The sequence below is a fragment of the Liolophura sinensis genome, chromosome 8, assembly GCF_032854445.1.
Source record: "Liolophura sinensis isolate JHLJ2023 chromosome 8, CUHK_Ljap_v2, whole genome shotgun sequence".
NCBI lineage: Eukaryota > Metazoa > Mollusca > Polyplacophora > Chitonida > Chitonidae > Liolophura > Liolophura sinensis.
This window is the reverse complement of record NC_088302.1, coordinates 31,201,030-31,214,490: the sequence shown is the minus strand read 5'-3', so window position 1 is coordinate 31,214,490 and position 13,461 is coordinate 31,201,030. Positions and strand designations below refer to the sequence as shown.

Sequence of the window (13,461 nt, the reverse complement as noted above, 5' to 3'; positions counted from 1 at the left end):
TAATTATCCATACGCTCCTCCAGGCTGACAAAACATCCCCGAGGCTTGATCCCTTGGCATATAGATCGAAGCATGCATTCACCCAATGAGCTTTTTCAACAAAAATATAATTGTGGACATCACTGATACCTTATCAGTCTCAGTGGACCACCGTGGAATCCGATGTTTTGCGGACAGTTCACTCAGTTTGAAAATGATTAATAAATCAAACCAGTTTAACATACTTCACATACTTCAATTTAGTGTTCTCTTTGCCTTTAAACAGTGCTGTGTGGGTGAATGTAATCTGTGGTCAATGCTGTAACTGTGGTATCTTTTATACCATGGCCGAGATGTTCATATGGGCCTACTGATTACTAACCACAATGCACATTTCATGTGTACCCATCACTTCTAACATCACCAGATTAACCCTTTATAGCCTAAGCTGTGTATTACTTCTCAGTAGAATCCTTTGAATTTTAGCGCAACATGTTGCCTAGCACACTACTCTGCACAACATGTACACGTCCTGGTTTCCCTTCATTTCCGTGAAACGCGTTGCCAAGCACACTACTCTACACAATATGTACACGTCCTGGTTTCACTTCATTTCAGTGTAACGCGTTGCCTAGCACACTTCTCTGCACAATGTGTACAGGTGCTGGTTTCCCCTCATTTCAGTGTAACGCGTTGTCTAGTACACTATTCTGCACAATATGTGCACGTGCTGGTTTCCCTCCATTTCAGTGTAACGCGTTGCCTAGCACATTACTCTGCACAACATGTGCACGTGCTGGTTTCCCTTCATTTCTGTGTAACGCGTTGCCTAGCACACTACTCTGCACAATATGTACACGTGCTGGTTTCCCTTCATTTCAGTGTAACGCATTGCCTAGCAAACTACTCTGCACAATATGTACACGTCCTGGTTTCCCTTCATTTCAGTGTAACGCGTTGCCTAGCAAACTACTCTGCACAATATGCACACGTGCTGGTTTGCCTTCATTTCAGTGTAACGCGTTGCCTAGCACACTACTCTGTACAATATGTACACGTGCTGGTTTCCCTTCATTTCAGTGTAACGCGTTGCCTAGCACACTACTCTACACAACATGTACACGTGCTGGTTTCCCTCCATTTCAGTGTGACGCGTTGCCTAGCACACTACTCTGTACAATATGTACACGTGCTGGTTTCCCTTCATTTCAGTGTAACGCGTTGCCTAGCAAACTACTCTGCACAATATGTACACGTCCTGGTTTCCCTTCATTTCAGTGTAACGCGTTGCCTAGCACACTAGTCTGCACAATATGAACACGTGCTGGTTTCCCTTCATTTCAGTGTGACGCGTTGCCTAGCACACTACTCTGTACAATATGTACACGTGCTGGTTTCCCTTCATTTCAGTGTAACGCGTTGTCTAGCACACTACTCTGCACAATATGTACATATGCTAGTGTTTTAGTGTGACCTGTTGCCATTGCTCTTCACAATGTGGACAAGTGTTGATCTTCCTTTGTTTTAAAGCAAGGTGTTGTTTAGCGCACTACTCAGCACAATATTCATCCGTGATGGGCCCCTTTCATCTTTGTGCAAAGTGTTGCCAAGCACGCTGTTCATCACCGTGTTGGTCTCCCTTCATTTCTGTTCAAGGTGTTGCACAGCACACTGTTCATCACAATATGCTCCCGTGTTGGTCTCCCTTCATTTCTGTTCAAGGTGTTGCACAGCACATTGTTCATCGCAATATGCACCAGTGTTGGTCTCCTTTCATTTCAGTGCAACTCGTTGACTTGCACACCGCCTGTGACCCGGAAAACGATACACAAGTGTGCCCCGACAGCTCCACCTGCCGGATCTTTGGCTGCTCCGCCCATGTCTGTACATGCGACAATGGGACGTCACCTAATGCAATGGAAGACAAGTGTGTGAGACGTAAGTATAAACATAGTATTGTATAACGTCGTGATGATTGTCGGTGTACTGTGATACGCTTTGACATACGCCCATACGTGTTAATAGTGTGACTATGTGTGCAATTATCACCTTAACGGCAATACTCTATGTGTGCAATTGTCACCTGAACGACACTACCCTATGTGTGCAATTATCACTTTAACGGCAATACTCTATGTGTGCAATTAGGTCCTTAACGGCAATAGTCTGTATGCGCAATTGTCACCTAAACGACAATACCCTATGTGTGCAATTATCACTTTAACGGCAATACTCTGTGTGTGCAATTAGGACCTTAACGGCAATAGTTTGTATGTGCAATTATGACATTAACGGCAATACTCTAATGTGTGCAATTACCACCTTAACGGCAATACTCGTCTTGACTAAGGAAGCTTACGATCAAGTGCATATGGATGAATCAGATCATGTCCTTTTGGTTTGTCATGTGACATAGAACGATCGTTTACTCCGGGCACTCCGGGCACTCCGGTTTCCTGAACCCATGACCACCACCATATCAATATTAATATTAAAAAATGTTAATATTAAATTAAGCGCGGCTTTAAACAACAATTTATCTATCAATCAGTTGATCAATAAATAAATCAATCAAATCAATCATATTTAACATGACCGACCGAGGGAGTGCGGCTACCATAGCCTGCTTGTCTGTGCTTTATTCTGAGTATCCCTGGAATTCGAGTAAGTCTCATTGTATCCCGCGCTGCAATGTATTACACCCGCTTGGCGGCCTCCATTGCCGAGCTGTTGTACCAGCTCAGGAGCGATCCCACCAGTGCGATCGCTGTGTGTTCAAGTCCAGCTCATTCTGGCTTCCTCGTGGTCGCACGTGGAAAGGTCTTCCAGCGACATGCATATGGTCGTGGTTTCGCCCGGGCCCTGTCCGATTTTTTCCCACCATTATGCTGGCTGCCGTAGTATAAGTGAAATATTCCTGAGTATGGCGTAAAACTCCAATCAAGTAAACAAATAAATAAACTGGAGTGTTTTGTCTTCATGTATTTTCCAGCTGCTGAAATTGGAGACCAGTGTGACGAGGGTAATCGCTGTGTGGGTTTTCGAGTCTCTTGCATTCGAGGACGCTGCGGCTGTGGAGAAGGATTGGAGGCCGTCGAAAACAGTTGTGCAGTTCGTTACGAAGGGTTCGCCCCTAAATTGCTGGGCCAGAGCTGCATGAGCCGGACGGATTGTGATCAGTCCTACTTCGTCGACTGCGTGGACGAGAAGTGTCAATGTGACCGAGCCATAGGTTTTCGTGAGCCCACCAACGATGAGAGATACCTTCAGCCAACTTACACAAACGCATTTCAGTGCAGATCCGATGCGCTGTCTTTAGGTAAAACTCTTAGTTGAATGGTTCGCCCAACTACTCACATAACTCGATCATCTTCAGTTCAGTTGATTTGTTTCCCTTTTACGTTATTCGGCAGTTCAGCATAATTGCTTATCTGTTACCAGTTCGAGTTGCAACGTTATGACATCGTGATTGGGTCGCTGTGAGCCATGACTTCGTCGATTTACGGCATTGTTAGAAAGTGACAAATCAGCGCATTTTAATATGGTCGGCTATATGCGGTAATTGATTATTTTCATTAAAAGGAATATTTATTTCCGAGGATTTGCAAGCTAGGTAAGTGTGATCAATCAATGAAGTCCTGTTTTGTGAATAATTTTTGTTATTGTATTTACCCGCCCATGTCCAACTGCGCCAATTTGCCTTAGTCTGGTTCCCTGACGTATTCTGCTTACCTTGAATGTGGCTGAAGCGATTACCGCTATCAGACGTCAGAGGCAGGGAACCAGCTAACAATTTACCCCATCGTGCATACCGTAAATCGACGACGTCACAAAGATGTCGTGAACGTCTCAACTCGGGAATATCAAGTATTGATTTGCTTATATATTCATTCATCCTACCACTATTTCCACCTATGCCTCCATGCACTATATTCGCTCATCCTTTGGCTGTACGTGGGTTGTCATGTCTGATGGCCTCGGCATGATACTTTAGAAGCGGCAGCACTTTGGCGTCATGCACTCGCCCTGCCACAAGTTGACACCCAAGTAAGCCTACGCACACCTCCTCGTCGTCCAAAAACTGTACACCTTGGGCTATGCACATGCACTTCATTCGCTCGTGTTCACCGCACTGAGTCACCCTTACATTCCATTCGGTCGTGTTCACCATATTAAGTCATTCTTACACTCCGTTCGCTTGTGTTCACAGTACTAAAACCTTACATTCTATTCACTCATGCTCACTATACTAAGTCATCCTTACACTCTAGTCGCTCTCTTTAATTACTCGAAGTCATCCTTTTACACTCCATTCGCTCGTGTTCACCAAACTGAGTCATCCTTACACTCTATTCGCTCATGTTCACTAAACTAAGTCATTTTTACACTCCATTCGGTGGTGTTCACTATACTAAATCATCCTTACAATCGGTTCGCTCGTGTTCACTAAAGTAAATCATCCTTACACACTATTCGCTTATGTTCACTTCACTAAGTCATCTTTAGTCTCAAGTCGGCATGTCATCCTTACACATTCGATCATGTTCACTACAGTAAGTTATCATCACACTCCATTCGATCATGTTCACTACAGTAAGTCATCTCACTCCATTCGACCATGCCACTACAGTAAGTCATCACACTCCATTCGATCATGTTCACTACAGTAAGTCATCACACTCCATTCGATCATGTCCACTACTGTAAGTCATCACACTCCATTCGATCATGTTCACTACAGTAAGTCATCACACTCCATTCGATCATGTCCACTACAGTAAGTCATCACACTCCATTCGATCATGTCCACTACAGCAAGTCATCTCACTCCATTCGATCATGTCCACTACTGTAAGTCATCACACTCCATTCGATCATGTCCACTACTGTAAGTCATCACACTCCATTCGATCATGTCCACTACAGTGAGTCATCTCACTCCTTTCGATCATGTTCACTACAGTAAGTCATCTTTACATTCCATTTGCTTGTGTTGTTTAAACTAGGTAATCCTTACACTCCATTCGCTCATGTTCACTGCTCCAAGTCATCGTTACTTTCTGTTCGCTCATGTTCACTTCACTAAGTCATCCTTACACTCTGTTCACTCATGTTCACTAAACTAAGTCATCCTTACACTCTATTTAATCGTGTTCACTACACCAAGTCATCCTTACACTGTATTCTCTCGTGTTCACTACACTGTCATACTTACACTCTATTCGCTCATGTTCACTAAACTAAGTCATCCTTACACTGTATTCGCTCGTGTTCACTACAGTAAGTCATCCTTACACTGTATTCGCTCGTGTTCATTACACTAAGTCACCCTTACACTGTATTCACTCGTGTTCACTACACTAAGTCATCTTTACACTCTATTCGCTCGTGTTCACTATACTAAGTCACCCTTACACTCTATTCGCTCATGTTCACTGCACTAAGTCATCCTTACACTCTATTCGCTCGTGTTCGCTACACTAAATCATCCTTATACTCCATTAGCTCATGTTCACTACACTTAGTCATCCTTACACTCTATTCGCTCATGTTCACTACACTAAGTCATCCTTACACTCTATTCGCTCGTGCTCGCTTCACTAAATCATCCTTATACTCCATTAGCTCATGTTCACTACACCAAGTCACCCTTACACTGTATTCGCTCATGTTCACTGTAGTAAGTCATCCTTACACTCCATTCGCTCATGTTCACTACACCAATTCATCCTTATACTCCATTCGCTCATGTTCACTACACCAAGTCACCCTTACACTGTATTCGCTCATGTTCACTGTACTGTCACCCTTACACTCTATTCTTACACTCCATTCGCTCATGTTCACTACACTAAGTCATCCTTACACTCTGTTCGCCCATGTTCACTGTACTAAGTCATCCTTACACTCCATTCGCTCATGTTCACTACACCAAATCATCCTTATACTCCATTCGCTCATGTTCACTACATTAAGTCATCCTTACACTCCATTCGCTGATGTTCACTGTACTAAGTCATCCTTACACTGTATTCGCTCATGTTCACTGTATTAAGTCATCCTTACACTCCATTCGCTCATGTTCACTACACCAAATCATCCTTATACTCCATTCGCTCATGTTCACTACACTAAGTCATCCTTACACTCTATTCGCTCATGTTCACTAAACTGTATTCGTTTGTGTTCGCTACACTAAGTCATCCTTATACTCCATTCGCTCATGTTAACTACACCAAGTCACCCTTACACTCTATTCGCTCATGTTCACTACACCAAGTCACCCTTACACTCTATTCTTACACTCCATTCCCTCATGTTCACTACACTAAGTCATCCTTACACTTTATTCGTTCATGTTCACTGTACTAAGTCATCCTTACACTGTATTCGCTCATGTTCACTGTACTAAGCCATCCTTACACTCTATTCGCTCATGTTCTCTACACCAAATCATCCTTATACTCCATTCGCTCATGTTCACTACACCAAGTCACCCTTACACTCTATTCGCTCATGTTCACTGTACTGTCACCCTTACACTCTATTCTTACACTCCTTTCTCTCATGTTCACTACACTAAGTCATCCTTACACTGTATTCGCTCATGTTCACTGTAGTAAGTCATCCTTACACTCCATTTGCTCATGTTCACTACACCAAATCATCCTTATACTCCATTCGCTCATGTTCACTACACTAAGTCATCCTTACACTTTATTCGCTCATGTTCACTGTACTAAGTCATCCTTACACTCCATTCGCTGATGTTCACTGTACTAAGTCATCCTTACACTCCATTCGCTCATGTTCACTACACTAAGTCATCCTTACATAGTATTCGCTCATGTTCACTGTATTAAGTCATCCTTACACTCCATTCGCTCATGTTCACTACACCAAATCATCCTTATACTCCATTCGCTCATGTTCACTACACTAAGTCATACTTACACTCTATTCGCCCATGTTCACTAAACTAAGTCATACTTACACTGTATTCGTTCTTGTTCGCTACACTAAGTCACCCTTACACTCTATTCTTACACTCCATTCGCTCATGTTCACGACACCAAATCATCCTTATATTCCATTCGCTCATGTTCGCTACACTAAGTCATACTTACACTGTATGCGTTCGTGTTCGCTACACTAAGTCACCCTCACACTCCATTCGCCCATGTTCACTATACTAAGCACACTTACACTCTGATCCATTCGCTGATCAGTTCAATCGCTTCACTTAAATATTCACCGTATTCTGTTGTCCAGTCTTTGGACATCATATTGTCAATTCATTCCACTCGTTCAAGTGTTTACTTATGTTATGATCAGTTCAAAATGATTGGTCAGGTCATTCATTAATCTACTCAGCTTCCTCAAATGGCACGGTTCATCAAAAGACCACTTTACCTCATGCCGATTTCTTTCATCATCCTTCCAATTTACTTCTCGTGACATCTGGCCATACGTCAAACTTCAAATATAAACAAGGTCCGAGCTCAAACTCAGGGCTAGACCATCTGAAATTTTAAATGTAAACACACTCGGGGTTCAAACCCTGAGGCCTACCATGTCGGAAACGTCAAATGTAAACGCTCTCGGGTTTTAGTCCTGAGCCAGCCCATACCTGAAACTTCAAATGTAAACACGCTCAGGGTTCAAAGCCTGGGCTAGACCAATCCATAATAGGCCAATCCACGGCCGGCCCGATGTCAGGATATACTTTGATTATATAGGACGTTCAGTCTAGTGACAAGGATTTAAAAGAAACCGCTGTAACTGAATGAATATTTAGAGCCGCCTGCGACATGAAAACGCCGTAATGTGAGTGACAACGTGTAACACGTATATAACGGTCACCAAACAACAAAGAGAAACAATTGTGTCCTTCTATCTGTTTCAGATCGAGTGGATAAAAGCTGTTCCACTGTCAAAACCGGTAAGTTCTCCGGAGAGTTGGGTGGCCGTCGTGTGAGTGAAGTAGTCTTGAGTACTGCGTAAACACCAATCAAATAAATAAACAAATAAATACACATGTTGCGCTAATTGGTAAACTTGGATCATATCATTGCCTTCGTTAAGATGGTGACACTAGCATTAACAATACAGTCATCTTTTCACACTACGTCTCTCAGTTTTCGTATTTCTGATATTTTTTATCTTTGGAGTTTTGTTTTTCTTTTTTGCAGTGCTTGTTGGAGACGTGTGCTGTGAATTGCTTACAAAATGCCCTGACAATGCCACCCCGTCTAATAGCTCTTGTGACGATGATGGTAATCTATGCTGTCGGTGCGACCACGGTTATGCCCCGAACTCAGATAACACCAAATGCCTTCCACGTTAGTATGCCTTACTATTTAAATCGAGGATTTGACATGAATTTTCATTAGATGCCAAATATTGCTCATATTCGTGCAGATTTAGAAGCAGATCCGCGTATATTAATCATTAATCCTCAAGTTAAAATGAAAGAAAGCTTAGCAGTAAAGTTCATCAAAGGTACAACTGAAAATTATGCATCAAAATATTTTCATTTATTTAAAGAGAGTTAAATGCATTCAAATATTTTAAAATATTATGGTGGCTTTATGAACCAAATGCCCAGTGTTTTTGATAAGCTGGCGTGAATCGCCGCTTTTCTCACTCTAAACACAGTGTTTATTATTGGAATAGCTATTCCTACGGGTAAGCAATTAATAATGGTCACCAAAATGCCCCACCTGTAGGTGAATGTAAAGTAAAACAAGGGCAGAGTAGCTTTATTGTCCTTAAAAACCTCCCTTAAAATTCAAACTTTTGAATGCATTTTATTCCGTTTTAAAAGCCTGTAAATATGAACGATAGTATTGTGAGATATAGTTATCACCAGCCTGTGTGGTGACACTTTCTTAAATTTGGAGCTGTCTTTACCCTTAATTATCCATCTTCAGTTGTGGAGTTAGGAGAGAGCTGTGGTGAAACCGTGGCGGTTTGTCGTGGCAGTCCTTCCGTCCTACGCTGTGACAGTAACACAGAAAAATGCATATGTGGCCAGGACCTTGTCGTCAGTGACCCAAATGCAGACCATAAATGGTGCGTTCCTGAACCTGCAGGCATTTTGGTATCACGAAGCCTAGGAGAGGAGTGCTCGATGTCATTCATGACCACTTCTTTTAAAGTCTGTTCCCGAGACTACGAACAAAACTGCGTGGGCGGCGTGTGCACGTGCCGTACGGCGTTTAAGTTAAGACCAGCCACTCCATATGAGATCTATGAGGACTACACGAGTGACAGACAATGTCGGCCAGATTCCAGTGTTAATGGTTAGTAGCAATATTTTTAATGATTTCAGGTTAAACAAAAAGAGGCTCCCGAGGCCTGCTAGTTAGCATGCCGGTGCAGCCTCTCACCTATGCGGTAGTTATGGTGATGTGAGTTCAAGTCCTGCTCATGCTGGCTTTACTCTCCAGTCGTGCGTGCGAATAGTCGTGGAATTCCCTCGGTTTGTGCCCGGTTCCCCCCACCATAATGCTGGCCGCCGTTGTATGTGAAATGTTCGCAAAATAAATCTTATCAGTTGTCTTAACGTGTAGCTCTGTATTCCAATTTCTGATAATGAACGCATCGTAACAGTTTCAGCATAAAGGAGAGAGCATTTCCATTACTGAAAGAGCAAGAAGGCAGAGCATCGTGTGGGGAGATGTGGGGTAGCTTCATAGTTTAAGATGAAATGCACTGAAAACTTTCCTCTAACTTGCAGGAACAAGAACAGACTGGTGTCATGATGCACAGCCCCTTGTCGATCAAGAGGCGATTGACAGCCAGGAAAGAATGTTATTCCGTAAGTCACTACTTGAAAAGAAATGCTTAAATTTAAACAACTGAATTCTTTATTTACTTATTTTTCGATTTTCTTGAGTATTTTGGAAAGCTGACATTAGTAAATTATTCACTCAGTACAATTTAATGTGCATATTATACAAATTTTGAAATGGAAAATTTCCCTTTTCTTAACTTTGGTTTTCACACATCTGTTAATAATGGAGAATGTGATTGTCATATGAAACAACAATTAACAAGAGTTTGTTTTCAGCCCTAGTTTCCGCACATTGTATTATATTCTAACACATCTGGGTCCAGTTTCACACAGATGTATGTACGTACATGTAGGATAAACGCACATATTGGACAGTGGTACGGTACGGTAGTATTGAGGTACAAAATATCATACGACAAATGTACGATGAAAAATGTCGTGAAAATTTGTGAAACAGTGCCCAGTTTCACAAAGCGATGAACGACATTTTTATTATCGTACATTCGTCGGACGATGTTTTGTACTTCACTTCTACCGTACCACTGTCCAACGTATGTAATTATCATACATGTACGACATCTTTGTGAAAGGGGGCCCTGGGCCCTGGTTATTCTTCAGCCTCGAAAGCATCTAGAACAAAAACACCACCTAAGCTAACCTGTTAGGCATCTTGTCAGGAATGCCTAACCAAGTCGGGTGTATGGATTACGGCCATATTTGTTTCAATATAAATAAAGAAAAACTCAATATGCAAAGTGGATCCCTTAATTGAAAGATGTCAAGTTCAAAGGAAAAGTAGAGTCTCTTTATATAGTCTTGTCTTTTTGTTAGAATCATCGGCTTTCAGCTTGGTTGGAGCACATATGCTTAATGTTTTAAAGGAACTACCCAAATATCCATGGAATTAATAACATTTTGGTGAAATTTAAGTGTGCTAGAAATCAAACCTTTATTTTCAAATACCTGGCTTACTGCACTGTGCCCTCTGTTCTCTGCTCTACAGTTCACAGAACTCTTCCGATACTGCTTGGAGGTGTGGCCTTCTCCATCTTGCTGATTGTTGGTTTCGTTGTCTATAGACGGAGAAAACGGTAAGTCATTCACGCTTTCTACAGTGATGTTACCAGACTCATCTTGTCCAATGCTGGTTTCGTTGTCAATAGATGAAGAAAACGGAGATGGAGAGGACGGTAAGTCATCACGCTTTTTGTAATGATGTTACTAGACGTCTTCTTGTTGACTGCTGGTTTTGACGTCCATGGGTGGAGAAAACGGTAAGTCATTTACGCTTTCTACAGTGATGTTACTAGACTCATCTTGTCCAATGCTGGTTTCGTTGTCAATAGATGAAGAAAACGGAGATGGAGAAGACGGTAAGTCAGTCATGATATCTACAGTGATGTTACTAGCCTCATCTTGCTGATTGCTTGTTTCGTTGTCTGTAGTTGGAGAACACGGTAAGTCGTTACCCACAGTGACAACTACTTTTGGGAAACCTTTCCGATGCGGCACAGTGAACCCATCAGAATCATTGTGGTGATACAAATCAGCTAGATAACCAGTACGACACTTGTGTAAAGCTGAGAGATGAACTATAGCTGTACTAATTTTTGCTGACGTTTCAGCAACTTCAACTAAGCTAAGAATATACACAGTTAGATAAAAAAAACATTAAGCATTAAGGGTATCAAGTGAGTTACTAAGACGGGAGACATAGAAAACCAGTACTCTCAAAACAAAACAAATCAACCTTTGATAATATAAACAATGAGAGGTAAGCATCTACGAAGCTAATGGGCCTGTAGTTTGGCATTACTAGTAGCACAGACCTGAAGCCCGGTGACTTAAAACGATGTTTTCTCACTTAGATACTGTTCTGTGGGATACATTTACTAACAAAATTAAAAGAGTTTGTGTTTGCCAAAGTTTTATATCAACACACGGTTCTGTACATTTTGTAGAAAATTTTAGAACAACCTTATCCCAAAAGAGGCGACAGTTTGAATTTTCAGTCTTTCATTTCTCTTTAATGTTTAAAAATGCAGTATACCAAAGTTTAAAGTCTGTCGAAATTAAATTTGCATAGGTAGGAAAATGATCATGTAGGTCAATTTCTGAAAACTGTCAATTGTCTGTCATTTCAGCGCACGCGCCATGGCTCAGCGTGATGACATATCCATGTCATCTTTCGGTTCCTCCGGATCGGAAAGCCCATTGGATGACAACGATGTCCTCAGACGCGTGGGCAGATTCCGGGACGACCGTAACTGGATGATGAACTCCCAACACTTTAACCCTACAACGCGCTGAAATCGCTGATCATATTTCTTGTATAACCCTATCACGTATACATCAGATTATTATGTTTGGACATATGGCTTCTCAGGGACCTGCGTGTGCATCTGCGAACATTGTTCCCCTGTTAAGACAAAACAGATCGGTCTAATCTTTTGTTCTTTTGTGTTATACGTCACTGATGTTTGTATAATTTTGCTCGTGCAGTAAGTGCACAGGCAAGTGATGGTGTGTTTAACACAACTTGGAACTGTCTAGTGTAAGCGGGAAATGTTGTGGTATCAAGCTTATTGTTAAATAATTCTCACTATGTATCATTTTTTTTTTAATCTACGCTTCCAGACTGTCCAAGATCTATTGTTAAATGATTCTCACTATATGTCATTTTTTTCTTAATCTGCCATGCTAGGCCTTGCAGTTGTCGATACACAAATTTGCCACATAATAGTTAATATGTGGCATGTTAATTGCGAAATGTAAGCATCACATTGTACAGACCAGACAAGAAACAAAAATGGTCTCTTCGCATCCGGGGTTTTTCAGTGACGTAATTATGGGTTAGGGCTGATACTGAAACAGTGTACTCTTTTATAATCGTAGTGACAGTTATATGTCGGTGCTATTAGAATCAGCTGTCACGTGTCCCGTATAAATGTTCTTTGCTCTGACTTTGATAGGATTCAGACTTTGACGATTTTTTTAGGTTTTTACTCCATTTTACGTTTTTCTTCCCTTTAAGACAAAACAAATTCTATATCAAGTTCACCTGCCTAAGTTCACTTGCTTCCAGTCAGAAAGATAATCTCAGTCAGGAATCTTTGCTTCGCAATATATAGTCGCCCTCCCTCCTCCAACATGTGCTTACAGTTCACATGCTTCTAAGCTCTTCGCTATGAATGATAGCCTTATGTCACACTACAATTTTTGAAGAGGAATTTAACGGTTTATGGTTAAACGTATCGCAACTTGGTCATGTTTTTTTCTATGTTAATACAAATTATACTGTTATGCATTCAAACATATACCTGTATATCATATACCAAAGAATGTTTCATTTTTGTAAATGCGCGGTTCTGTGGCTTTGAATGAGTTAATTGCATGGCATATTTTGGCCTACTTTTTTTTTTAGATGTAAATGTATTTTTTCCCCAACCGCTAAGATGTTAATGGCATAATTGCAATATTTTTGCAATTAATAATGTTCCATAGTTTTTCCAATAACTTAATTTCAGATGAGAATTTTTCAATAAAAATGTAATTCTTACATAAAAAAATATATGACTTATCTTCTGTATACCTGTGTACATTTATATATAATCTTACCTGTAACTACAGAATGTCCTTCCAAGGACCCGTTTACGGCGGCTATTTTGTTTGTATATAGACCT

At 41.2% G+C, this 13,461-nt stretch overlaps 1 protein-coding gene across 1 annotated transcript; it reads left to right on the top strand.

Moving 5' to 3' along the window:
- Positions 1 to 1,715: 1,715 nt before the first annotated feature.
- Positions 1,716 to 13,347, top strand: LOC135472742 (latent-transforming growth factor beta-binding protein 1-like). The gene is made up of 8 exons (XM_064752403.1): positions 1,716 to 1,917; positions 2,972 to 3,298; positions 7,886 to 7,921; positions 8,172 to 8,321; positions 8,913 to 9,284; positions 9,722 to 9,802; positions 10,782 to 10,869; positions 11,923 to 13,347. The coding sequence occupies exons 1-8, from the start codon at positions 1,731 to 1,733 to the stop codon at positions 12,086 to 12,088; spliced, it is 1,407 nt and encodes a 468-aa protein (XP_064608473.1). The 5' UTR covers positions 1,716 to 1,730; the 3' UTR covers positions 12,089 to 13,347.
- The last annotated feature ends 114 nt before the right edge of the window (positions 13,348 to 13,461 follow it).

Excerpts from the sequence above, each read along its gene's own strand:
- LOC135472742 (XM_064752403.1), top strand. The coding sequence starts at position 1,731 with ATGCACCAGTGTTGGTCTCCTTTCATTTCAGTGCAACTCGTTGACTTG. Across the intron at positions 3,299-7,885 it reads ATCCGATGCGCTGTCTTTAG|ATCGAGTGGATAAAAGCTGT; the intron begins GTAAAACTCTTA and ends TATCTGTTTCAG. Across the intron at positions 7,922-8,171 it reads CTGTTCCACTGTCAAAACCG|TGCTTGTTGGAGACGTGTGC; the intron begins GTAAGTTCTCCG and ends TCTTTTTTGCAG.